At 40.4% G+C, this 27,941-nt stretch overlaps 1 protein-coding gene across 2 annotated transcripts; it reads left to right on the top strand.

The window, feature by feature from the left end:
* Positions 1-27,359, top strand: TTLL12 (tubulin tyrosine ligase like 12). Of its 2 annotated transcripts, XM_027789396.2 has the most exons (15): positions 68-196; positions 1,448-1,509; positions 6,794-6,969; positions 9,112-9,310; positions 11,106-11,265; positions 11,846-11,979; positions 15,131-15,207; positions 19,211-19,327; positions 19,436-19,630; positions 21,191-21,302; positions 22,141-22,292; positions 22,378-22,459; positions 22,925-22,993; positions 24,731-24,869; positions 26,836-27,359. In XM_027789396.2, exons 3-15 carry the CDS (start codon positions 6,824-6,826, stop codon positions 26,985-26,987), a joined length of 1,734 nt encoding a protein of 577 aa, XP_027645197.1. In that variant the 5' UTR covers positions 68-196; positions 1,448-1,509; positions 6,794-6,823; the 3' UTR covers positions 26,988-27,359. The 2 variants fall into 2 exon arrangements, with proteins under 2 accessions (XP_005239407.1, XP_027645197.1); XM_005239350.3 differs by lacking the exon at positions 1,448-1,509 and having other exon boundaries at positions 1-196.
* Positions 27,360-27,941: the final 582 nt, after the last annotated feature.

The following is a 27,941-nucleotide window of genomic DNA, read 5'->3' as shown; positions in this document are numbered from 1 at the left end:
AGCTCCCGCCCTCAGGGGCCGCTCCCGCCCGCTGCGTTCCGGTCGGCGCCGGGGCGCGCGGCGGCGGTGCCCGGCCATGTCGGCGGACGGCGAGCTGGAGCTGTCGGACTTCGTGGCCCTGCATGGGGCCGCGCTCCGCGCTTCAAGGGTCCCGGCGCGCTACTGGGAGAGCCTGTGCCGCAAGCTGCGTGGCGAGGTGGGTGGCCGTGGGCCGTTGCGGGGCGGAACGGAACGGTGGTGAGGGAAGCCCCTGTGGCGGGAAGCGCCGCGCGGTGTTTCCCTCCAGAGGAGCTCCCCTCAGTGAGGGGACTCTTCTCCTCCCTTCCCCAGCTGGGTGGGAAGCAACCGTCCGACCCCCCGCGATGGTGAGGGGGGCGTGGGGAGCGGGCCCCCTTTCCCAGCCGGGGTGAAGAAGGGAGCCAAGAGGTTGCTTAGCAGGGGAGGGTGAGGAAAGCTTCGTGCTGTTTGTCTCGCCAAAGCACTGTAAAAGCGATTAGGTGTATTGTGCGTGTTTGATTTCATCTTATTGTTGTCAGCCTAAAGCTTGAAAGCGTTTGGAAGTCCTGGTAACTGGAGAGCTGGTACTGGAGAGAGGTGATGAATATGCCCTAAAGCCTTCAGCTCTTTTTGCTAAAAAGGAATTTAGAGAAGCAACAATAGTAACGCTAAAGTCAGGGCCCTGTCATATGTTAATGCGTTATGATTTGGGTTGGCTTTTACCTCTTTTTTTGTTTGGGTTTTTTTTCTGTCTTCTTCCTAGTTCTCTTCACTTCCACAGTGTTCTACATGTTCTCAGTCATGTATAACTGTGGCAGTCGGCTTCTCTTGCATATGCCCGAGTTACCTGTAGCTATTTGCTGGAAGTGTTTTTGGCTGGTTGGTTGTTCATTTATTCCTGATGCAATTAAAAGCTGTTCAGCTCTTTCAGAGAATTGGGTGGTGGTAGAAGAATGTGTGGCAATGTTTAAAGCAATAACAATGCAAGGACCACTTTACAAAGCATCTCAGAGTGGTGTTGCTGTGTGACTTTTGATCAGGCTGAATTTTGGGCAAGTTGTAAGCCTTTGTAAAATCACCATTTATAAATGCAATGACATAAATTTGGTATCATTGCCCTTTGTGAGCCTTCTTGAGTTCCTCTGTTGTTCCTGCCCAGGCAGATGCAGACTATCCTTTTGCAGGGCCTAGGTGTGTTTCAGCTGAAGCTGACAGCAGGAGTCTCTGGACCTGGACCTGAACTGAAGGGAGTATAGGAGCAAAGGCACACTCCAGGATGGAGAATCCCTTTTTGCTCATGTTTTTAGTAACCATTCACTTGCTTTCTGGAGCTTTGTGATGAGAAAGGGAAGAGAAGTGAAGTGGAGAAAAGGCATCATTGTGGACAGAGAGCTTGTAAAGGCACAAGCTGAATTTAGATAATTTTTGTTGTTGTTTTGCATATACACAGCCAGCCTCGGTGGTAAGGAAAGCTGTCTTGGATTTGCTGCAATAAAGGAACAAGGAACTGAGGTAGGAAAGAGACGTGACCCGAAATTAGTTGTCTGGAGACTTGAGAGTGCTCCAGGGAGTCTGAAGGAATCACCCTGGAGAAGGAAATATGAATGAGGTGAACTTTGAGTCCTGAGGAGAGAAGGAGATCTGATGGGAACATGCAGGTATGGGGTCAGAAGGGAACTTAGTGGTGGGGTGCTAGAGTGCATGATGAGCAGTGGAGAAACAAGTGAGATGGGATGAGGAGTTTGAACGGGAAGGATAGGACAGTCAGGAAGGAGAGGGGGCTGTAGTTTAACACCCATGTACAAGTAAACTAGTATCTAATTACTGAAGTGCTGCTTTTCCCCACCTCGGCTTTGAAGTTGGGACAGGAGGGAAGCTTAGCAAGTCATGATATAATCTGAGTGTTTATAGCATATACAGTCAGGAAGGGTCTGAATATGTTCCTGCTGCTTTCTAACTGTTGTATGTCTGGTACTGCTAACAAGAGGAATAGGTGTGTATTACAGAGAAAATAAATCTACATTAACTCAAGCATATGCCCAGTCATAAACTTCCTGTTATACCTCTCTCAACAAGCATACATGCAAGTGACTTGGAGCAGGAAATACATACTGCTCTGCCTAAATAGGAAGGTATGAGAAGGATGTACTGGAACAGGGTGAAATGTAAAGCTGGTAAGGAAACCCAAAGTTGCAAGCTGTTGTATTGCCATATTGCCAGTATTATGAAGCTGGAGGTAGCTGGCAAACTTCGGAATTGTGCTGTGATGTGACGTGGGCTTAAGAGTTGTGTCCTGTGGCTGAAATTCTTGCATGTTACCAATTTTTTGGGGGGTGTGTGAAATTTAGAGGTAAGACAATAGAGTGAGTGTAGACCCATGGTCCTCATCTTTTTACAGAGGCTAAGGTGGCAAAAGGTAGGATGAAGAAAGCATATGCCCTAACTAAGGTGGCAGGCTGCTCCTTCTGTTTGTTTCATTTTGCTTGTAGTGGTGGCTTAGTGTTCTCTTTTGTACTGTTTCGGTGTGTGGGGAGAGATAATAATTTCAGTGTGCTTAGGCAGATAAATTAGGCTGCTGATGGTGCTTGTCTCTACTGTTGCAGCTTCTGGGTTTTATCCAGAAGTGCAAAAGGATATGAAGACAAGGATGTCCAGGGAAAATTGCTGTGAGAAGTGCCGTGGACTAGGATGAGCCCTTGAGAAGGTAGAGACAGAGCTGCAGTACCTTACTTAGAACTGGACCATGTGGAGGAGCAGCAGTAAAGAAAACAAAGAAGGTGAAGGGAAAGTATGAAAATGTTTTGGGAGTCTAGGTAGTAAAGATTAACTGGAGGAGGGGGTATCAGTGCAACATGGAGCACAGGATGAGTTTCCTTGTTTCATGTGTGAAAGTAGGAAGGATTTTTCATTTGTTCTAACCTGTTACAAAGATTAAAACTCTCTAGTGTAGAACTTGGAAAGTTGGCATCCATAATACAGATAAAGATCTCTTACATCAATACTTCTAGAATCCAGCCCAGGCAGCTTTTTGCCAACACACACACATGCTTAAGACGAGTGAATGCATCCTCCCTCCTATGTGTAGGCTAGAGCCTATGAGATAAGTGGAGGTTTGGGCTTTTTTTTCATTTACTTTGAGATCTGCTGGAGCAGGTTTCCTTCTGAGACCATTATGTAACCATGAATTACATTGGATGGCTTGTTCAAAACATGATATATCTGCTAGATCAATAAACTTGCTTTTATTTATTTATTTTTGCATTTAGCATTCACGGTCTGCTGGGAGGTAAACTTCTCTGTTTCTGGCAGAAACTTAAAAAACAAAACATATGCATGTGTAATAATTTACTGTAAACCCTAAAATGTTTCTTATGTTACTGGAGAAGCCATGTGTAGTCTGGTTATAAGCCTGGGAAATACAGTGCTACATCTATTTTTTTTTTTCCTATTTCAGCCATATGCTAAGTTAAGTGGCAGCTTCTGTGTATTGTAGCAAGATTTTTTGTGGCCCTGTGATATCACTGGCAAAGGACTGCTTAAAGTTTAATCTCAGTTAGAAATAGAGGCTTTAAATGAATTACTAGAAGGAATGCAGCATGTTCAATACTACTAGACACTATTTTTCAGAGCAGAGGAGGGCAGCCTGTTGCTTAGAGGGTACCTGTGGCCTTCAGAGCAGTTTGCAATGTGCCTAAAAGAAAATTGCTGAAGGTGCTTGTGCATGTTAGTTGTCATGACATGTGCCTGCTTTGTTATCATGTTCTCTGGTTCATTAGGCTTGTTAGGTTGGAACTGCACCTGAATATGAAGAGGGAGTGATTTTGCCCAAGCATGTTTTGCCTGCAAATATTTTTGCCGCCAAATATGTTGCTACCCCCTTTTGCTGTCTTCTAGAGATTATTACAATGGTGGAGCACCTTATGCAGGTTTGCCCTGTTCTACTTGAACCAGAGAGTTATACTTTCTGAATTGCTGATGTGATCTTACCCAGCTGTTTTTTGCTCAAGTAGCTTAAGATCCCTTTAATGGAGTTGCTGCATTAGTAGGTTTACAGTTTGACAGACCCTCGTGAAGAGAGGTGGGAAGAGAGGACAACAGTGTCAGCCACCCACTCAACAAGCTGTATGTTCATACTGCTGGCGAGGCACTTCTGCCAAATCAATCAGTTCACCACTGAATGGTTTGTGTTATCAATTATGAATTTAAAAAACAACAAAAACCTCACAAAAAGCCACAGATTAAGGTGGTCTTGAGCTGCTGTACCAAGAAGTGTAAGTTGTTTCAGATGAGGAATACATCTAATTCACTATTTCAAGGTTATAAATTCTTTAGGAGAGAGTTTTCATTAAGCATAACTATGCTGGAAAGGTATTAAAAGTGGATATCTTTTGCTAAATACAACTGCTGCAATCTCATACAGCTGATCCTATTGGAGGGAGAGACCAAAACTTTGGCTTGGGGAATTTGGAGCCCCTTCATTTTTAAGTCTTTGGTTGATATTTAATAAAACATAAAGCCAACAGCTTCCCACAGTGGTAGAACTTGATATTAACATTCATCATGGATGTTTGGTAAATGGGTGGAGCCTGTGGCAAGTGAAGGCTAATCTCCAAGTCAGCAGCTGGCTCACCTCATAGCCCTGCTCTTACAAACTCCTTAAGACAAAATGTCAAGTGTAGAAAGTATACATAGTGTCATACTGTTGGAAGTGTCAAGTGGACTCCAGTGAATTGTACTTGCAGTTTTAATTTTCTGATGACTGCAAGTCACTTAGCTGTGTTATCCTCTGCTGGCTAATGAGCTTGACGAGGACAGCTCTGATCCAACAGCAGGAACAGCAAAGCATCACTGCAGGGAGGAGTGGAGTGCGTGTTCCTTGGTATACTTTTTGCCTGCTGTGGCCTGGGATTAGCACTTGTGCAGTGAGCCAGATCAGGGAGCTGATCCAGCTGGGAGCTAACCAGGTGAAAATAAATTGTGATCACCACTGACAACCACGCAAGGAAGAACTCTTTTACCTGGAATCTGCCTGCAGTTACATGAATGACTTATGAATTTTACAGGCAACCAAGCAGAGGCTTAAAGAAACTTTAGTGGCTGCTGCAACAGCAAGAGGTTGTGATATTGCTTGTTACTGAGTAATGTTATCCTCTTCTAGCAGCACTGGAAAACTAGAAAGAAATTAGAATTACTGACTATTTTAATGCCTGCTAAAGTGGAGGATGTTAAGTCAGTTTCTGATTATTTTTTTAAGTAGGTGTATTTTTAATCTCCAGTGAGGTTTTTTGTGAGGTAATTTTCTTTACCCTGAGAAAAATATATATGTGGAGTTAGCCAACATATTGTTGGCATCTTCTTTTTCCACCCCCAGTCCAAAAGAAAATACCTCGCCTTTTTTTCCCTGGAGGGAATTTTAGGCATTTTTCCACTTAGATCTGATCTATGATACCATGCTGTGGTTTAAATTAAGATCTGAAGTAGGTGTTGTTTCCCCACTGCTTTCCTCCCTTGCTAGGTGTCTGTGGGCAGCTATCTGCTTTGTCTAGGTGGCCTTGCTTTACAAAGGTGGAGTTGATTTCCTCACCCTTCTGTTGGGGCTTAGCAGAAATAATCATTCTGAAGGAACACCCACTTGAACAAATAAGAGCTTATTGCTGCCACCGGGATTTTACAGCTAATAAGTTGTCAATGACTAGAAGTAATGACTTCTAATAATGTGGTTTCGGAGGTTAGGTATCCCTGCACTTGGCATATTAAACCAGTAGCTAGAGGTCACCGTTCTAGGTCTTCCTCCCCTCCTGTTACTTTCTAGTGAGACTAGATTGAGGCAAATGGTTTGTCTGTGCCTTCCTGGTTCATTACCTAGTGTGTGAGTGACTTAGCAAAATAAATCCCTCTGAAAGGATTTAAGAAGTCTTCTGAGGCCTTACACATTTTTTTCTTCCTGAAAGCATATGTTTACTTTGAATTAACACAAGTTATCAGCAGTGTCTTGGTTCTGCAAAAGATGTGCAAGGCCAACATTTGGCAAGATTTTGGGCAGAAGGGAAACTTGTGTAGTGACCTACATAATTTGTGTAGGTTCTAGATGAGAAGGTGTTATGTCCGGAGGAAGCAAAGATGTAAACAAACCCCTTTCGGCACATTCATTAGTAGAGGTAAAGTGTATAGACCTTAACTTTCAGCAAAGCAAAGATGTAAACAAACCCCTTTCAGCACATTCATTAGTAGAGGTAAAGTGTATAGACCTTAACTTTCAGCAGTATAAGGAATCTCCCAGCTCATGCAGAGGTGAGTGAGCACGGGCAGTTCCTTTTATAGGGAAAGAAGAGTAGGGGGAACATGCTGAGATTTCTTAACTACTTCAGAACTTGGTTGGTAAAAGCTCTTTTTCCTCAGGCACCTTAATGTACTTTGGTTGTGGAGCCTGAGTAACACCTGGTTTTGCAGGTCTGAAATTGTTGATTTTAGCAAAGCTGAGCAAAGGTATTCTATTTTCAGCTTCTAAAATTCTTTGAGGATTTAAACTAATCCACAATCATCACTAGACCTACTGGTACCAAAGAAACCAACAAAACTTTTTGCCAATATTAACTGAAGAAACTTCCCAAACAACAACTCTATTAAAATGTGAAAGAATAAATACTGTTGTTCACTTATCTCTCAAGTTAAAAATGCCAATTTTTAGCAGATTGCAGGCCAAAATTGTCTACAAGTGCCTTTTAAGTGTTGCATTATGTGTATCAGGGTACTGCCTCAACCAGCTGCTTGATATTTTGTACACTTTCCATCTCAGGTATTTGATGCTGGTGACTACTTCGGAATAATGCAAGTAGAAGAGGCAGATGAGGAGGAAGAAGGTGATGAAGAAATGGAAGAAGAACTAAAAAAGAAACCAAATCCTGGAAATGAGCCTTGTTTCAAAGTTATCGTAACAAATGAGAATGGGCTTCAGGCCTCTAATCCCAATAGGTGAGTAGTGATTTCAGAAATAGTGTTTAGTGTTCAGTGTTTGAGTAGTCTTAGTCCCTAAAATGATATAGACAGGTTGCTTTAAAACATGTTTTATCCTGCTCAGAAATCCTCTTTTCTTACTGTAATATATAGCTGCCTATTTGAGAAAAGTTGCGTGCTATGTTGTTTCTTTTTAAATCATGAAGATGCCTAGAAATTGGTTTTAGTAAGCTAAGAGAGAGAATAGAGAAAAGGCAACCTTGAAATTAATTCTGCAGAAATAAAACCTTGTATCTGTAAGCCCGTGTGCCCTGGGAAAAAAACCCTGAAGAAACAGTTGTGACCTTCACAAATCTCAGTCTAAGGAGGTACTAAGCAGCTTCAAAGTAATGATACATGGACTACCAAATTTCCTCCAGTTGACTAAAATATAATTTGAGTGTGATTGCATGCTATGCATGCATAATTGAATATATCAAGTTATTGTTGCCTTTCTTCAGGATCAGCTTATTTATTGTGAATATGAGGCTAGTGTGCAGCTATAAAACTAGAAAAGAGTTGCATAAGAAACTACTTGATGTTACAACACAGCTTTGTGTTCTTATTGATTTCAAACATAGAACAGGCTATTATTTGTCATATGTTAATAGATAGCAGTGAGATTATATCATTTTTGCTGGAGATCTAAGGACAGTTCTGCTGAGTTCTATAAAACTTCTTTTGCCAGAACTTTCATAGTTCTTAGGGAAACATACAAAGTCTAAAAATCTGAATTTAGCCCCGATGAGTAAAAAACAGCATAGAGCATAGGTATCTGCCTTTACGTGCCTGCTTTAACCTAAGTCATTGCCTTTCTAAGTCTGAGAATACACTTAAATTATAAAGTTCAAAACAGCTCCTATGATAATCTTGGGCTTCATTGCAGTGTTCAGATGCTTGTGAATTAGAAGCTGTATGCAAACATGCCTGTTCGCAAACATTTCCAAAGAGCTTGGCCTTAGCATTCTCTGGAGTTTTTAATTTTAGGATTACATGAGGTTTCTTCTGTATGTGGAATATGAGATACAATAATTGTTCAAGGATACTTGCTGTACATGACAGCTTTCTGAAATATGGGTGGTGGGGTGGTTTTGTTGCAGGAGGGTTCATTGTGGTTTTTGCTTGGTTGATTTTTGTTTTGTTTTGTAGCAAATAGAATTCAGATTTTTCTCTAACTTAGTTCACTAAGAGGATATAACCAAAATGCAGAGAACCCTTCTGGCTGAATGATTTTTTTGTAAAAATCGTACACCCTAAACAGGGGTTAAACTTGTCAAGGGAAGCTGTGCCAGTTGTTTGTGATTTTGTTTTGTGCTACAATGGTAATTCTTCTAAAACAATGCATTTTTTTCTACAAAGATAGGGGGGATACCCCAAAAAACCCAAGGAGGAACAATAAAAAGAATTAAAACGTAATCCTTCTTGTAATAGCAAATACAGGCTTTTGATCAGACCTCTGCACCTAGTTTTACAGATGATGGTAAATGTAACAGAGCTCATGGCTAACAAGGCCCTCAAATACTTTGGCAAAATAATGTATTGTTTTCCCTCTTCAGGCAAGAATATCAGCTTGATGCAGTGGACTTGATCAAAAGGGAAGAAACTTGTGTTCCCACCCTTTAAAGGGAACTATATTTACAAACTTGGGTGCCTTGTTCTGTGTTTGCTCCTCATGTTCAGGGAAATACTAAGTCAGGCGTCCTCAAACTACGGCCCACGGCCCCCCAGGGTCCTCAATCCGGCCCCTGGTATTTACAGACACACACACCCCCGCTGCTGGGGGTTGCGGGGGGGAAACCAAGCAGCCACAGATGACTGCCTGCCACTTCATCCGCGCGCTGGCCCCCTGTTTAAAAAGTTTGAGGACCCCTGTACTAAGTAATGTAAAATAAATGTTCCAGAACAAAACCGGAGTGCGAGTTACTGCTGGGAAGTTGTTCCAAACCTGTGATGTTGCAGTGTGTGCTCTGGGAGTGATTTTGAGAGTAAGAGAAGACCTAGTTATCAAACAATCTGCAAGGAAATAATAGCTCTTATTCACAGAACGTTTGGCTACATACATGGAAAAAAACCCAAACAAACAAACCCAATGGTTATAATGTTACCACAATTCTCTTTAAGCATTTTCCTCATTGACCACGCCTGGACATACAGAGTTGAACATGCCCGCCAGCAGCTGCTTCACGTACCGGGCTTACTGCACAGAATGACAAATCTCATGGGAATCGACTTTCATGGAGAAATCCCAGATGAGGGAAGCATTGAGCAAGTGTTGCAGGAAATGTGGAAATATAATCAGACCTACCAGCTTTCTCAAGGGGTAAGTCTCTAAAGCCTGATTAGGATGCTAAAAAGTTCTGAGAATCCTGAGTGAAGATGTTCCAGTATATGGCTAATAACAAAGATATATTTTCAGTTAAAAAAAGGTCCTTTACATCCTTTATTTCAGAATAAACATCTGCTTGGAAGGAGAGCAGATGCCATGTAGGGCTAAAATGCATGGTAGCTTGCTACCAGCTTTCTGATGAGAACTTTGAGGTTCTTACAGAGAAGGGAAGAGTATCTGCTGCTAAAGAAGGGGGGCTAGAAGGGCAAGATCTGCTTGTATGTTAAATGGATTTTTTCTCCTCAAACTTTCTCATAGTGAAGGCAAGAACCTCTTGTGAATCAATTGTCTGACATAAAAATGTCTCAGGTGTGCTTGCAGTTTTTCTCAAGCACTTGTATAGAGTGCTTTACATACCAGGGATATACCTACACTGTCAAATAACTTCCTGGTCTGTATTTGACAGCTGGTTGTCTGTACTGTGTAAATGTTAGTTCACCCTCAGGTGAGAACCAACTAGCTTCAAGATGGAGCCTAAGTGTTTCTAGGCATAGATTACTCCAAGGGCTGCTACTTTTAAGTAGTGTCGATAAGAGACCGTACCAGGCTTGGTCCCACTGCCCTGCTTAGTCCTTCAGCACTGTACTGGCATGTCTTGAGCCTTCAAACACCCTCAAGCGCATACATGCCATTTCTGAGGGAATACAACCCTCAGGGTTCAGTTAAAAACCCTTTTGTAGGGTCTGAAATGTAGCTCCTAGGCTACTGTGAGACTTGTGGATTAAAGAGAACAGTGAATTTGTTGGGCTAAGCCCTGTACAGAACAGGCAGGGCTGACCCTGGGCAGTGTGAGCATGACCAGTCTGAACCGATTAGCTCAGGAACTCGAGGTTGTTCTCTGGAGTGGTTGTCTTTATCAATTAAGATATCAGCTTTGCTCACAGTAGTATCAGGCCTGAAAAAATCCCTGAGAAAAGGATTTGTTATGACTGTTTTGTTTTTCTGTAAATAAAAGGAATATCTGCATATTTTCTCTCAGTCTTTCAATCCTGTGTCTTTGTTCCCCATCTTGTTTTCATGAATGGCTTGTGAGTCAGGTGGAATTATCTGTGTTACCACTTAAAAAGTGATTTCCTAGAAGACAATTAATTCAGCCTGTAGTTGAACTTGTCTTATATTTCTGGCACTGGGCTGCTTGAATATCTTAAGTTTAATCTCTGTGCTCCATTTCTGCTTCTGTAAAAAGGCAACAATAGTGCTACCAACCAATTTAAAGTTTATTCATTCATCCAGGATTTTATCATGACAAGTGTTGCAGGAAGGGATGTTTTGATGATGTAACACTTACAGCCAGCTGTTGTTGCAGGAGGGAGTTCTGCTCTCCTTCCCTTGTAAGCTGTAAACTTGAAACTCCTTTTAGCAAAGTGACTCTGATAGAAACTGAAGGAAAGTTAATCCTACCAGACAGCCTTCTGCTGGTTTGGCGCCCTGAACCTAGCTAGTTTGGTGTAGGGGAAGCCGGTCTTCTAGGCAGTAGCATAAGAAAGATGATGGGACTGTGCAGTTGACATAGCAACAGGCTGTTCCCAGCAGTGGCTGGATGCTAGGCTGGCTTAGCCTCAGAGTTGCAAGGGTGAGAGTGTTACTGTCTGCCTAGCACCTGCTCACAATCTTGGCTAGAGTAGGAAACAGAGAAATCGTGCAGTGGGCGCTGCCAGCACCTTCTGTCTTGCGGTGCTTTTCTAGCAATTGCTATGTGCAGGATGTCTCGCTCTTCTTAATCGCGCAGACTGCAGAGGAGAAGGTTCCTGTCTGGTACATTATGGATGAATTTGGATCACGCATTCAGCATTCAGATCAGCCTAGTTTTGCAACAGCACCTCTGTTCTACCTGCCACAGCAAATGGCTTACACTGTTCTCTGGCCTTTGAGAGACCTTGAAACTGGTGGTAAGTGTGCCAAGTATTTTTAATTTGTTTTCTTATGCTTGCAATAAAAGACAGGGCATATTCTTACAAGTCATTGAGCACTTTGCAGTAAAACAAATATTTCAAGACCAAAATGATTGCATATTTGTAATGCTATCAAATGTAAAAGATCTCTGCTGGATATTTCCATAATTTATGTGACATAGAGGCCTTTATCAGTCAAAAAATATTGTTAATGTTTTATTGACAGAGATCTTATATCTTGAATCACTGTCTCGGAGAGCAGAAAATTTCCTTCAAAGTCTGTTTGCAGCTTTGAGTCAGAAATTAAAGTACTGGCAGTTGGGAAATGCCAGGCCAAAGATTTATTCCTGTCATCTTGGTTGGGGGCCCCCATCATGTGGATGAGAAATGGCTTCAGACTAATTTTTGCATCCTAAATAATACCCTTCTTAATGTAGTTTTTAAATTTAATTTTACATTTAAATAATGAACACTATAGTATTAACTTTTCAACTTTTATTTGTGTGATATGCCATGAGGAAGATTTGCAGTGGAGAATGAAGGGCAATTCCTAAAGGTTCTCTTTGTTTTGCTGCAGATGAAGTGACTCGTGATTATGCTCATGGGGAAACAGATCGCTTGATCAGGAAGTGTGTCTTGTTACCGTGGGTACCTGCTGAAGTGCTGGATGTCAACTGTTTTACACCAGAGCCATCAGATGAGCATTACCAGGTATAATTTTAACAAGTTAATCTCATATTTTATCTCTTTTAAGAGGAGGCAGTATCTAAAAAAAACATTGCAGGAGTTCTGACTTTGCTTTTTAGGCTTAAAGATTGATTTAGAGTACAGATATTAAATAAAGAAAAATTTTTGAAGAAAGCATGGTGAGACAAGAAATGTCCTACATACAATGTTTAACTGTTTAAAAACTGAAGCGTGAGTTCTAATGTGTTGCTGCAGTAATTTTTACAAGCATGCTACAAGGTACTTCTTATAAGGTACCCATCTTCCAGTTAGATATTTGATACATTGTCTAATAGGCTTACCAATCTGATGTATTATTGTAGCACTTCTGGTCAGTCTTGAATTACAGAAAGATTTATTTTATTATTTTAGGAGTGGCTGTATTTTTCAGCCTGTTACTCATTTCATGTCATGGATTAGAACCATTGCATATTGGAGCAGAGACATCTTTAATTTGATGGCACTGTTACAAAGTGCTCATCTGTTTTGCTCTCCTTTCTACTAATGCTTGTGGTATTTTAAGGATGTGAAATTACCGTTGTTTGAAATCCTCTTTTCATGAACTAAGTCTTCATGAGATTCCTTTTTAAGAAAAACGAAGAAACCTGATGCCTATGAGGATGATGACTGGCCACTAACTGTTCAAAGTGCGGCTTCTAAAGAAAAATTTATACCCCATCTACCTGTTTCTTATGATAGAGGATAGGCAAAAGATGCTGGATCCAGCCTGTTAACAGTATCTAGTCAGAAATGAAGTTAACCTGCTTCTGCCAAATGAGAGTACACTCAAAATAGCTAAGCTGTTTTGTAACTGAAGTCAGATTGCCTGGTTGGGATTTTGTGGTTTTGGAAGAGAGGCGTACTTTGCATTCACAGATGAGGAACAACAGTGTACCCATAGTTCCACGTCATACAGGTGTTCTCTTGGCAAAAGTGCCTGGGTCTCAGATAAGGCAATTTTTTGCATGTGTTCTCTGGTTTGGGATGGTCAGGTCAAGTTTAAAGAGCTGTGTTTGGCAAATGAGCAAACAGCATACTCCTTTACTGCCGCACCTTAAAAACATCTTCTCAAATTATCCTTTTTTACCTTTATTGTGTGTCTGCCACTCGGCTATTGAGAAGACATGACAGGAAGACAGTGATGCTAGAACCAACCAACAGACCTTTCTTTTACTTCAGAATGTCTAGCTGTAGATTAAAGTCTTAACTGGTGACAGACCCGTGAAAAATAGCTTAGGGCCTTGCAGATCCTTGAACACCAGAAGTGAGATGGCTATAAAGAGATATCATGTTGCTGATGCCAATTGCCGTTTTCACATAAGCAGAGCTACCTGTGCAAAAAAGTACAGACAACTTCAGAGGTCTGTTCACAGCATTAATATGTGAGCCAGCAGTTAAGCTGGGAAATTCAATTGTGTGAAAATGTTTCTAAATGTTTATGCAAGTCATACAGTTTCAAAATTGCTTGCTGCTATTGCTGTACGATTTCTGCTTTACTACTGTGTGAAAATAATCACTTCTTAAATGGGCTGTGTTGTTTGTTTTTACTGTAGCTAAGGATGTTGTATTTCTTATTCTAATTTTCCTTTAAATAAACCTGAAGGCTTCAGTGTTCTATTTAAAAGAATCACAGAGTTGTTACAGCAACATTGTGGCTCAACACTTACCTGCTCTTTGCTCTGTTACCTAATTCTAGTCTTCAACGCAGACCACAGAGGCTGTAACTGAAATGGTACATGCGTAATGGTTGGGCAGTGGTTGCAGAAACCAGTGTCAGGGGAGGTGGCCTTTAATGAAATGTCTGGGATGGAAGAAGCATCTGTTGAGGGGGCTAGAGTAGTTGCTGTTCTGCAACAGCTCCCTGCACTTGAGTCGCTGAAAAGACAGTAGTGAATCCTCTGGTATGTTCTGAGAACTGTAGGCTTCTCTTAAGAGTACAGGCTCTCTTCCTATTGTCAGGTGATTGTGGAATTATTTTGTATTTGTACTGTCCAGTCTGTTTTAGAAAGTGATGTCTGAGATCTTTGATTATGGTTTTGTTTATGCTTTCCAGTTATGTATGATTGTATTCCCTATAACAGCCTTAAAGGTAAAGAGGTATGTCCATGGCTGCACGGACACTTTACCACTGCTGCTTATGAGGACAGCCTCCAGCAGCTGGAACTCGGGGTGCTCTTGCAAAACAGCAACTACATCAGTTTCTCAAGATGTACTCCTCCCATCCTAGAATTTCTGTGAGCTACTTCCTGTGACAGGGTATCAGCAATGATCCCAATATGCATTTCCTTTTATCAGTCAGAGGTGTTGTAAAAGATGGAGTGTGATTTTTCAAGAATGTTTACTACTGAAGACTGCAAAAAGCCTTTTGTTCATTTTTGCAGGAGCAGAATTAGGTTCCAGCCTCCTATAATTATTATTTTTTTTAGTTATTTGTAATAAAACACTATGGCTAAATGGTCAGTTTTCTGTTTTTTGGGGGAAGATAGTAACTTCATCTTTCACTGCATATGATCATCTATAACTTGATACTTTGTTTAATGCTTAGGAGAAACAGGAGTTTCTCAGGGTGTGTTGATAAGCCCTGGTCTTGAAGCAGATTTCTTGTTCCTTTTTTACTAATGGCCTCTTACCTCTGATTCCCTTCTGCCTCTGCTCGTCCTGATTGGTTTTTTCTGAGCAGCATATTACACAGCACTATATTTATTAGAATGTATTTGGTGGAATTCGCCTGCGCTGAAGGCAATGGATCAATAAGATGTTCAGTTGGACTGTCATTTTTACTGTGACTACAAATGCACCTTTATATATGTATTTAAATACTTACGTAGAGAAAGGAATTGTAGAAAACCACCTGTAAAGGTTTACAATTCAAGAAAATTTCAATAGGCTATTGCTAATAAAACACTTGGATGAACATCGAATCATACAGAATGTTTTACCTGTAGCTTATTCTTAAAGCTTATGTTGGTTTTCAGTCACTTCTTTTAGTAACCTGATTGTGCACACTTCAAAATTCAGCTTGGTCTAAGCTGCTGTTCATATCTGCTGAATATTGTGGACATTGACCTGAGGCTGCTAATTTATTCTGCCTAGTATTAACTTTCTGTGTGTTTTTCTGTTTTGTTTTGGTTTTTAGGCTATTTTAGCAGAAAACAAGGAAAAACTACCTATAGCAATAAACCCACCAGTTTTTGACAAAGGCAAAGTTTTCAAGTACGTATCTGCAAACACAATGCTTTCTTACCAATATTAAATATAATAATTGGAGTGTGCTGAGGCTGAACAGCTTTTTCCAGCTTTGAACAACAGGCAAGCTGAAGGTGTGTTTATACGTAGCGACTTGCTTAAGATGCTGACTTACTAGTTGTTCTTGTTGGATTCTTCAGAGTAAATGGATTGTCACTTACAGAATGTCTAAAAATATACATTAGATCATTGGTTTTTTTAAGTAAGTGCCACCTTCTGGGTGAAAGGAAAGTTACAACATTATGCAACTCTTAACCATGGAATATAGCTAAAGTATGTAAGAAAGACTAAAGACTTCTCTTCTACATTATAGCATGCATGTCCATAGGGGTACATGTGCTTCTCTGAGCTGTGTGAATATAACAGACTATTCCCCTTCAGTTGAGATTGCCACACAGGAATCTTGTCAAAACCTGGGATGTTTTAAACTGGGTACGTGCCTTACAACAAAGATGGGAGTGTATGGTGTGAAAGTATTTCAGAAGAAAGCTGGAAGAATGTTGCAAAGCTAAAGGATTTTTGTGAGCAAAAGCAGTTGCACTGCATGGCTAGACTGCCTTATTACTAGTTTTATTCCAGAAAAGCATAGCATTACATAGCATGTGCTGCGAGTTGCACTCCAGGGTGTTTGTAGTCTGACACTGGAATCCCAAGCTCTTGCTTGCAACGTTTTGCTTAAGGGTTGAGGTTTGACTAAAACATGTTTGGTAGGTATACTCACACCCCAGCTTCTTGTGTTGAGGGGATTTGTTATTCTTTTGATGAACTTTACTTGAGAAGAATTACTGAAAATCAAAGTCACTTTGATTTGAGAGACATTTGTTAACTTGTTCAGTGATAGTCTTATATTTCATTGAGTTGTTTAAATCTCTGGTTACTAGACTGAGAATAAGCAAAAGCTTACTCATCTAGTGTACTTGCCTCTATTTCAGATAAGGGAGGCAAAGGTAGCTCTGTTCTCATAGAGATGAAAAGAAACTGAGGATCTTGGGAAATGTTGACTTATTTTTCACTGCTACCTCTTTATTTTGCATCTCGTATTTCAGGTGAATGGCATTCGCATCAGGGAAGGAATGGGGGAGACATGCCAAATCCTTCCTGTTCTCCTTCTAAGGAATGTCATCAACACTTTGTCCATGTACTCCTAAAGGTTCTCTTCTTTATCCAGTTTCTGTCTGGAGTGGAGAAAGGAGAGCAACTTGGCCTCCACAGGAGGCCAGAAGGTCCTCCTTGCATTCTAAATTTTATCTGCTAAAGTTCCTCCAGGAGCAGGGTAGCATCTCAGAGTCCAGATGACCTAGTGGGAGCTACAGTCTTCCAGTGCTCTTGGCCCCTTTCAAAGCTTGAATGGTTTTAAGGCTGCCACCATGGATGGACAGATGGGAATGTGTGAAGCTGGGTAGATGTGTGTGGCTTGTTAATGTGCAAGCTCTGCCTTGTGTATTGCCGCTGTGTAGGGGATTTGGAAGATGTTAAATGCATGCAGTTATGAAGTTTAGAACCTGGGACAAGTTCTTAGTCATCTTGTTTCCAAGTAAAGCTAAGACAGAGAATGGGAAAATGAAATAAATGTTTAACCTGAATCCTGAAAAGCAAGGGAGCAAGTAACATGTAGTTTAATATAGCAAAATTACAGGTTCAAGTAGGTCTTGTAGCATTAATAGTAACTGCTGCCCTAGGGAGATTGTTCTATCCAGCTGTGCTGATTGCTGGCTTGAAAAAAAGGTGGATTAAAAGAACTAAATGTTTCAAAGACAAAATTCATATGGAAAGTCCTTCCAGTTTGTGTTGGGCTTGATCATCACTTTTGATCTTCTCTTTTTTGATTCTCTTCAGCTACATCAGTAATTTTGTAGAGATGCCTGAAGAGCTGTGACAAGATGACAACTCTTTGTTTTGATCAGAGCTTGTCAGCTCTGTGCTTTGGGAGTTGATTCTCATAACTGCTTCTTAGCTTTAAATGCTTTATATAAATTAAGTAACATTTAACATGTTTTATCTTATTTGCACAATTCCACCAAATAATAACTTCTTTAATCCCAGACTTTGTAGCATCTCTACCAGGACTTCTGTATGACAAGGAGGGAAAAAAATCATTCAGGAGTTATGGTCAGCTGGCTTCATTAGTTCACTGTGTCATTCATATCGGAGTGAAAGGTCCAAAATAGGTCTGCTAATACCACAGTACTGCAGTGTAGAGGTTCTGTCATCTGTCAAACCCAGAATGGGACTTGGCACATTTTTTTTATCTGTCTGTATTTTTATGTCTATATGTGGATGTTTGTTATCAGAGCAGACATTGTAACATGTACCAACTTAGTTAACTAGAAACAAGGGAATACCAGAGAAGACCTGTTAGTTAGGTTTGGATCCAGCTACACAGGACTAGTGTCTTTGCGGGATGATAACTTATGTTGTAGGGTCTGTTTGTAAGGGGCTGATCATGAGCAACTTAAATTCTAGTATTTCTTACGTTGCATGTGTTCTTGCATGCATGTTTGTGTGGGGATGTTGGATGCTTCAAGACTTCCTTTTATCTTTCCCTTTTATCTTCAGGTCACTGCTTTGATTCACTTTTGCTTCAGCAAGGACTAAAAGTTGCTCCACACCAGTGGATATTTAGGTAGCTTGTATATGAAATGGGTTTGATGGAACCTTGTACTGGATCCAGTACATCAAATTTGGTATTGTGCTTTCCCCTAGCGTGCAGACTTAGAAGAAGAAGCCACGTATTGTAGAAAGAAATGCTAGTGGGGCTGTATAAAGATACTAACTTTGCTCTGTTGCAACAGTGGGGAAATATTGGTGACTTGAACAGGGGTGCCAGGCTGACTCTCTTCATCTACAATGAAATGAAGTCGACTCTCTTAATCTTGGGCTCCAGCATAAACAGTATAACCATTGTAGTATGTCACACATTGAGCTATGCAAAACATCTTACGTACATTTCTTTTTAAATAATGTATTTCCCCCTGTGACTGGGCTGGTTTTACAGTTCATTTCAGAGAAGTCTGTCTCAGGGGAATGTATCTTCCAATTGGTTAGTAGCAGAGGAGGAGAGGAAACTTACACAGTTGATAAGAATAGGTCAGGAGAGGAGGAAGAATGTAGTGGTTTCTCATGGGAAAAACGAGCAGTTGCTTAGTCTGTTCAATGTTCCCTTATTATGAGAACTATTTCCTATGTCAGTCTGTCTTCTTGAGTCATCATGCTGAATTCTGAATGACCTCACTTTAACTGTAAAAACACCAAAATTATGTATATTGCTATCTGCTTATTTTAGCATGTCAGATAGTGAAGTTGTTGGGTTTATTTGAAGGAGGTATTTAGTAAGATATGCAACATCTTGCCTTATTCTTAGTTATGTTTTGTAATGCGTATCAGGTTTGGGTTGCGTTTTGATGTGTTTTTTTAATGGGGCTGGGAGAGGATTTATATTAAACTTCAGTTGTGTGTACTTCCTGCGCATACTTCCATATGTTTTGATTATTTAGAAATTTCTGTGTGTGAAGTTCTGAACAAATGAAAATAGTTTTCTGAGGCTGCTAGATTAAACTGTCAAGTTTTCCTATTAATTCTCGTTGATGACAGCAGTTTGATTTTTAGAGCTCTTCCTGCAATGAAGGCATTTATAAGGTCTCTCTCATGCAGGGGCTTTTCATGTAGAATAGTGATTTCATGTTGGTGCTTCTCTGTCAGGGACTTAGTCGTTGTCTTCTGAATTGCCATTTTTGTGAAGTTGTAGGAGCTAAAGTATCTTTGAGATATCTGCCTCAAAGTACAGGGGTTTTTAATCTGTCCCACTTCAATTTAAAGTGTTTGTATAGATTGAGATTGTCACAGAAAGTGTGTATTGGTAAAGCATAATTCTTGTAGAAAGCTAAGCTTAAAACTTTTCTCTGTTCCAACACAAGTTAATCAGTTTCAGAAACCAAACTGACATTTTTCTTCATATGCCTTTTTTTTCTAGAGTTTTCACAGACATTCAGCAAGTCCTCAACAACCTGACACATCCCCGGTTTGTATTCACAGACAACGAGGGAGAAGCAGACATCCTCTACAACTTCTCACACTTCAAAGATTATAGGTTGCAATTGTTCCTCTGATAATACCATTTAGGTTTTTGCTATAAAAGCTGTGCTCCCAAAGGCCTCCCAAGCTTCCTTCTTCACCCAACAACTTCTCTGTTTTGTAGAAAGCTAAGTGAGGAAAGGCCTGAGGTAATGCTGAACCAGTTCCCGTGTGAGAACCTCCTGACTGTCAAAGACTGCCTGGCATCCATTTCTAGACGAGCTGGAGGACCAGACGGGCCAAGATGGTTGCCTCGTACTTTTAACCTTCAAACAGAATTGCCTCAGTTCATCAGCTACTTTCAGCAACGTGACAGAAGGTAGCTTGTGTATCCCCTTCTGTGCTTTTTGTGCTTTCTTGATCCCACTTTCTTCAAATAGCAGTAAGCCTACATTTTGGGCTTAGCAGCTGTATACTGCCATCAGTTTGCTCTTCCTGCATTTATGTTCAAGTGAATTTTACCTGGAAACCGTGAGCTTAAGCAATGCATTTTGAAACGCAGAAACTTCACCATGATTTGAATACAGATTTGTGTTGCTTTTTGTCTAGTCAAGATGTTAGGTCTTGTATTTAACAAATATTCAAAGGATCGAAATGTGTTTACAACAAATGTAGGGTTTTTTTCTCCAGGGGACCAGTAGCCGTTGTTCTTGCTCTTAAGCCAGAGTGGAAAATGTTTATAGGGTTGTGTACTGGGTACTTGGGTTCCATAAGGCTGTGAAAGTAAAACAGCTTTAGTGTTAGCCTAAAGCAGTTGTGGAGCTTTAGGGTTTTAAATAGCATGCTCTTTCTGCTGCTGCAGCTGCCTTGGAGTGGATGAAAACTAAGATTTTCTTTTAGTAAGAGAGAGAAAGAGATCATTAGGTACTGCTAATGGAATAAGCTCTTATGCCTACCATGGAGTGTTCTGGTTGAAAGATTGCTGCTTTGGTAATGCTTGCTTATGGTGCCACCTGCCAGGTGTTTAATTTGGCCGTTCTTTGCTCTAAGTATTCTGTTATTGACTGGCTTGACCAGGAGAGAGTATTCCTTACATGTATCCCTAGTGTATGATGTTTTGATTCCTTTTTAATTTCAAGGATTGACAATGATTGCAATGTGTATATAGGGAATGGGAAGGAGGGGATAGGAATTTTCAAATTAACAAACAAAACAGACCTCTGAAGTTAACACCACTAACTTTAGCTCAGTTTATGCTATTTATCATGAAGCTCAAGAAATTTCTTAGGATGCTTTAATAGATTGAGGAAAGGATGACATCAGGTGTTACCCTGCCCTTACTCAGAAAGACACATTGAAAGACCAGCATGTTGCCTGTTTTCTTCAAGGATATTTCAAAGAATTTTCCCCTTGAGGTACCTAGCTACTAGAGGGTGAGAAAGTGGTGGTGTGCTTTTGTTTTCTTGCAATTTGAACTGTTGAAATATTACGTGATTTCTTCCCAAAGAGCTGAGTTATGGTGTCATTTAATGTGAATGATTTGGAGATGTAATTAGGGAATCAACTTGGAAAACTGCAGATTGCACTGTGACCTGTGCGTGTTCATGGTGATGCTGTGCTGTTGATGGGGAGTTTTTCCCCTTTTGAAGGAGGGGGATGCAGAAGAAGGAAATAAACAGTGAAAGCATGCTGGGCCTGAACTGAAAAGATCATTGAAAGCTACCAGTGCCTTTTCTCTCCGTTATGCCTAAGGCCTGTTGCTCCCAGTTGTCAGTTAAAACTCCTTAGTTCTTGCACCGTAGCCCATGGCTTTATAAAGTATTTATTCAGGGGAGTACCTAAATCAGTTCAAGTGAATGTTCAGACAGATGAATGAGGTAGATACTTACAGGTTTTGGCTCTTCTCTCTCTCCCTCCCTCCCTCTCTCTCTTCCCCCAGAGGAGAAGACAATCACTGGATATGCAAACCATGGAACTTGGCCAGGAGCCTGGATACCCACATCACCAACAGTCTTAACAATATCATCAGGCATAGGGAAAGCAGCCCAAAGGTTAGAGTGCATGGTTTTGAATGTGATTTAAAGGCAACAGCTGAAAAAAATGCTTCATAGGAGGAGTCTAAAAATGCAAAGAAGGAAATTTATCTTCCACAAAATTCATATGCTGGCCATAAGCACACTGTTTCAGTCAATTCAGAATTGATTCAGATTCAAATTGGTCAGCTTCATTTGTTGCAGTGATGAACTTGGAGCCTGCTGTTTTCTTGTTTAAAAAATAAAACTTGCCCTGACAGTAATGAATACTCCAGTGTGGTGATGCTGTAACGCTAATCCTCAGACTGGCAGATGAACACACATTAGGTATAGTTAGTGTTGTTCATAAATTCTGGTATATTATTGCTTCTGTCCTGTGGTGGTTCATTATTGCTGATCCACAGCTCTACTCAGTGGCACAAAGTACCGCCTTTGCCAACAATGGGTGAATCGTGGAGCTTTTTATAGGGAGCGATACACAGTCATACCTCACAGTGTCACTTTAGCTTTATTTCTCTTGGTTTGCGGACTATGTGTATTTTCTGGAATGCAGAAATGCACAAAGAATTGCTTCACATTTCTAGTTTAAAACAAGCTCACCAAAACAGAAATAAAATTCTGTGGTTTTTTTTTTTTTTTGTACAATTAAGCACATTTTGGCTTCCCACTTTACCCCACCCTGATGTCAAAGAGTTTGATAAAAGGTACCTATTTGCGTAACAACATTGTGCATTGGTACACATTTCTAAAAGAAATCCTGAAGTGCATATAAGGATACCTTAAATCATTGAGATCCAGTGACACTTTGTTTTCATTTCAGTTTAATTATATTTACTGTGTTTTTGTTTTGTTGTAGGTAGTGTGCAAATATATTGAGAACCCAGTTTTGTTTCACCGAGAAGATGTGGGGATGGTTAAATTTGATATCCGTTATGTTGTATTGCTGCGGTCTGTGAAACCACTCAAACTGTATATCTATGATGTATTCTGGCTGCGCTTTTCAAATCGGTAATTATGTTCCCCTCACTAATGTAGAGGGGCTTAGAATTAAAACTGATACTTTGGAAACCAAGGCATTGTTTTATTCCTTTAGGGCATTTTCACTTGACGATTTGGATGACTATGAGAAGCATTTCACAGTCATGAATTACGCTCCCGGTATCACATTAAAACAGGTAAGCAAACAGTCCAAAACACTCCCTTGCCTTTCTACTGTTAGAAAATCTTCTAGTGCCTCCTTTGTGACTGTTGCCAAATAACCTGTTCCACTTAAACGAGCAGTCAGGGTGTTGAAAGTACCCAAAGTCCTAAGCAAATATTTTCCTCTTCCCCCCCACACACACACCAGTCATCAGTGATTATATAAGGTAATACAAACCTACATCCTGAATATAACCCAAATTGATAGAGAGCAGTAAAAGAATTATTAAAATGGGAATTAAACATTGTCAAAGGCTTTAGTGTGATCTTCTATAACGAGGAATACTGTAACAAGGAAGATATTCAGGAGCTGTCTAATTCCCTAGTTCTCTACCTGGATTTGCATGAATGGCAAGAAATACTTGATACTCTATTTTCTTGTCATGTTTGCTCAGTCATTCCCAACCAAAATGGTCTTTGATGTTGCTAAACTGTTTTAGGTACACTGTGAAGAATTTATTCCTCTGTTTGAAAAACAGTATCCTGAATATCCTTGGACAACAGTACAAGTAAGTCAGTTCATCTTTCTTGTGTAAATGTTCATGGATCTGTTTTTTTACTCAACAAACAAGCTTTTCCAGAAGTGTTGGGTGGTTTGGGTTTTTCTCATGAGACATACTTCATGTGTATCAGTTCCACAAATGATATCAGATGTTAACCTTTACTTTAGAAGCATTGCTTAACTTAGCATAATTGCCCCCCAAAACACTTTGTTGTTAGCATTTGAGAATTTTATTTCATGATTACACTATGAGAATTCTTTATATTGGACTTACTAATAAAGCCAGTCCTGACTACCATCAGGATCCTGCGATCAGGATCTTTTTTGCTTGCAAATTCTTTTTTGCAGGTTGCCAATAATCTAAGTGCATGGTTGTGAAGATTTAGTACTTCATGCAAAAGGCAGGGAAGTCCAGAATATAAAGCGTGCTGATCACTACAGATGTTGCTCACTGTTGTCTCTGAGATACTAAGTTAGAACCCCTGTTAATTAAATTAATTCTTGCCTTTGAGACTGCACTGCAGAATTTCCAGCTGCTGGCACAACTTCTCTGTGTTAGTAAGCTGGCTAGAGCCCTGTGCCCTGGTCATCACATTAATGGCTTTTTCACAAGAAAACAGATGGTTCCCTAATAATAGGGCATCTTTTATCTGGGACGAGGAAGCTCTAAGTACTGTAGTTCCATAAAATATGCAGGAAGGCAGATGAGTGCCTTCTCATTGATCTTTGTCTGTAATTCATGCTTGAAAGAAGAAGCTGAATGTGAAGGGATGGTTCAGAAACATGCACAAAACTGAGTGGTTTGGTTGCATAATTGCATATTTATCAGGAGCTAAAAGATGCAGAATAAACAGTAGCTGAGCATTTATATGAGCATATGCTTTCGAAAATTAATAAATTGCCCAGCTGTGGGCTGACTTCCATAAATTAATTTACATCAGTTTTAAGTAGACCCTCATACCCAATCAATGATGCTCAGGTATGACAGGTTTTGCAGCATTATGTTTAAAATAGTCTGGAAGAGACTACAAGGAAGAGAGATGTCAGATACATACTGTAGGTTACCTAAAGTGGTACTGTGTGCAGAATAGGAAGTACTACACCATCTTTTTATTTTAGAAGGAATGGTTCACTGTAGTATAACTCAGTGCTAAAATTCACACCTGTATGTTCTTTCTGTTTTATTTCACTTTCACGTTGGGTATCTGACTGTTGCTCAAAATACCAATGTAGTATGTTAAAATCTCAATGTCCCCATGACCATTTTTACAGGGGTGTAAGTAGGTAGAAGATTTTTCATTGCAGAACAAAACAAAACTAATACAATTTAATAGGCAGGAAAAAGGTGGAACTTCACAGCTGTACTGCTGGTCTTCACAGCGCTCTCCTGGGCTTTCTTCTTCCCCTCCTCTACACATAAGTGCAGTACTGTACATAATGCCTGAGAAAGAGGGTTAATGCTAATATTAAATTCCCTGTTTTCAGGATTTCTGTGATACTGACTTGCTCCCCAGAAAAGGCCATGGATATTATTTCCAGGTGCTCAGCACTTTCTCTGTATTGTCTTTAGGTCTAAATGCCATTTTGAAGCTAATACTGTGCACAATTATAATTTGTTGGCTAGGGTAACTTACGCAAACTCTTTAAAAAGCTGTGTGAATGAAGTGATTAAAAATGTTTGTTGCTTCTATTTATGAGTTATTGGAACCTCACTTCTCATTCGGATACCTTTTTCTGTTATTAGGCAAATATTTTTAAGGCATTTGCTGAACTGTTCCAAGTTGCTTCAGCTAAACCTGCACCTCTTGGCATCTGTGATTATCCATCGTCAAGAGCAATATATGCTGTTGACTTGATGCTTAAATGGGACACCAGCAGAGATGGTGAGAAGCTCGTTTCTTGGAATATTGAATTCTTTATATTTGTGGACCCTTTCAGAAATTTATTTCTTCTGTCTGAATTCTTACTGTTTTTTCAAGCAATGTAAATTGTGTGTTCTGTGCCTCCTACTGACATCAAAGTATATCTGTAGTTGCAGATCTGCGGGGTTAGCATCCACCATGCTGGTTAACAGGAGTGATGGGGGAGCTGTTAACTGTACTTGGCTGAGTCCTTGCTTCCCTTGTGCCCCTGCTACTGCTGTTCTCTGGGGTTTTTTTTTAAACAAAAAAGCACCAAACAAACCACCACATATACACACACACACACACACACACAAAAAAAAAAGAAACCAACCTCAACTGTACAGCAGTGTAGTTACTCTGACAGCAGCGAGTTTTCTTTCCTATTTGTGGTGAGAGAATGTCTGAAATACCTGTCTCTATGAAAACCTTAGTGACATCTTACTATCTGTGGCTTCCAGGCTTGGACCCGGTGTCTTCAATGCACAGTTACTTATTAAAGCATGGAAGGGACCACCTTCACCATTTCAGTGCTGTTGATGTCCTCGGGACCATCACACAGTTGTTGCCAGGTCCCTGCAAGACCATGTATCTGAAGCTGCTTCATGTTAGTGCTACAGCATGGCTGCCTGGACCTTTCTTCCAGCCAGTTGTGGAGGACTGGTAGCAAAATTCACTAAATAGGGTGAATTCTTTTATTACCTCACCAGGAGGCTCAACAATGTCCTTGTACAAAAGTGTACAAGACACGCGTCTTTTGTAGGTAGAAAAGCAGCAGAGGTGCCAACACAGAAAGGAGTGCCAGGGGAGTATTAAACAGAACAGTGTGTACTTTTTTCTTTGACGTTGCCCCTGGGATACAGGAAAAATTAATTGCTTATGCCCAGGTTTGTCAGAAGAGTAATTAGGTGTTGTATGTTGGGTGGGTGCCCCTAGCCCACTGCTGCAGTAGTTGATTCTGTAAATATTGAATCACTTTCATGGAGGGAGATGCTTGAGAAACAGGAGGTAGAGAATTGAGTCTTTGCTGTTCCAATCAGGTGGAGCAGGGGATTGAATCTGGGTCTGCTATGTCCAAGTCAAATGCTCTTTCACCTGTCCCAGAGCTGACTGAATAGGAAAGGCAAAGCAACTCGCTATTATTACTACCTTGAGGAAAACTATTGTAGTAAAAGGACCAAGCTCACATTACAGCCCTGGCTGAACACAAGCTGCGCACATCCCTAGCCTTTTGAAGATGGGGATGTGGGTGCCAAGGTCACAGATGTGATGCTGTAGGCAGCCTATGGATAAATAGGTTAGTTGTATCTGAGCAGAGCATAGTATGATTTACCTATGCATCAGAAGCTTGTACCCTCACTTACAATCTCAACACCAGACAGAAATAAAATATTTTGTTTTTTCTTTGCATAGCATGTATTTGTTTCTGAACTGTACTGATGAAGTTTTGAGAGAAAATGAAACTCCCTTACTTCAGGAGTGAGATGAAGTGGCAGGTGGGAGTGGCTGGAGTGTGAAAGAACAGGACTGCTAGCACTGGGAAACTGGGAAGGTAGAAGTCTTTAAGAAAGGAAGGTTTGTACTGAAACATGAAAAGGGAAGCAGTTTTCTGAAAGATGTTTCAAACTGTCAAGCAAGACAGCTGTATCAAGGAGATCATCCTATTAAATTGCTGCAAATTCTCATTCTAAATAAAGCATTGGATTAGCACAATAATAGCAGAAACTGTAGGATAATTGTCCTTTGGATAATGATGGCAGAACAGACTTTCATCCCTCCAAAGGAACCCAAACACACTGAAATAACAACACCCTACCGGCTTGCCAGCTTGGGTCATAAAAGATGGCTTTTTCCAGTAGTTTTCTATAATCTCTGGCTTGAAGACAGGTCCTGATTCACGTTCTCTACAGAGCTTGTGTTGAGGCAATGTTTGTGTTCCCCTTTGCAGGGAAAAGAATTATGCAGCCTCAGATCCTGGAAGTGAACTTTAATCCTGACTGTGATAGAGCCTGCAAGTACCACCCTACCTTTTTTAATGATGTCTTCAGCACCCTATTTCTGGATGAAACAGAGAGCTGCCATGTGACGTGCATTGTCTAGCCACAGAAGGCTTGACTATTAATTTCCTTCCTAGATATGCTTAACAGCAAGATTTATATTTCAGTTCTATGAGCTGCTGATGCAACAATTTTCCTACACTGGTAACCCAGGAAGAAAAAAAAAATGTCAGAAGAATATGCATATACCATATACTGTATTGATGATTGTTTTGTCTACATCTTCCTTGTCTTGCTTAGCTCTATAAATCATGAGTTTGTGTTGACCAAATGTCTTGTTTATCGAATACGGGAGACCTCAAAACAGGACAGTAACTGGAGCAATTGACTTGTTTTTCAGGTAGCCTGATTGTTTGCTTGCTGGGAAACATTGCACAAGTTCCCTGTGTCAGCATTAAAACTATAATTTACTGAATCATGTTGGAGTTTGTACGTCTGTTTTGTCTGTCCCTCCTATGCAAAGATCTAAACTGGGAAACTAATACGGTATTTCAGTGCAATGAACTACTAGAGTAATGAGATTCAAGATTTGATGGCTCCTCATTTTTTCTTGTTTAGAAAAAGGCAAACAAAACCCACAGCATTTAGGAACCCTGTATTACTGTCTGTCATTCTTAGCCTGCCCCTTAAAGAAATAGATTTTTGAGGAGGAGTCAGGCAGGAAGTGATAAGGACACAGTATCTAGAGCAGCACAGGAATGCAAAAGAAGCCTGAAGGAATTAAAGGGGTCTGTAAACTGCTAGAAGCAAAGCAGTCCTGGTACTTCAAAGTTTAGGGCTAAGATAGGTATTTGGGAGTGAATGTCAGTTTGAAAGGAATTATTCCTAGTATCTCCTTTCTCCTCAAATCAGGGTAGCTGGCTGAAATTTAGCGATTTTAGGCTGTACTTATGTTGCTTTGTGTTATGTACAAGCTGCAAAAATTCTGTCTGTCATGAAGTATATGTTATGTGGGTAGTATGTTTTTTTTAAGCTAGTTCACAGCAATCAGGATCTG

The sequence above is a fragment of the Falco peregrinus genome, chromosome 6, assembly GCF_023634155.1.
Source record: "Falco peregrinus isolate bFalPer1 chromosome 6, bFalPer1.pri, whole genome shotgun sequence".
In the NCBI taxonomy this organism is placed as follows: Eukaryota; Metazoa; Chordata; class Aves; order Falconiformes; family Falconidae; genus Falco; species Falco peregrinus.
The sequence above is the reverse complement of the archived record's forward strand: the minus strand, read 5'-3'. Positions and strand labels throughout refer to the sequence as shown.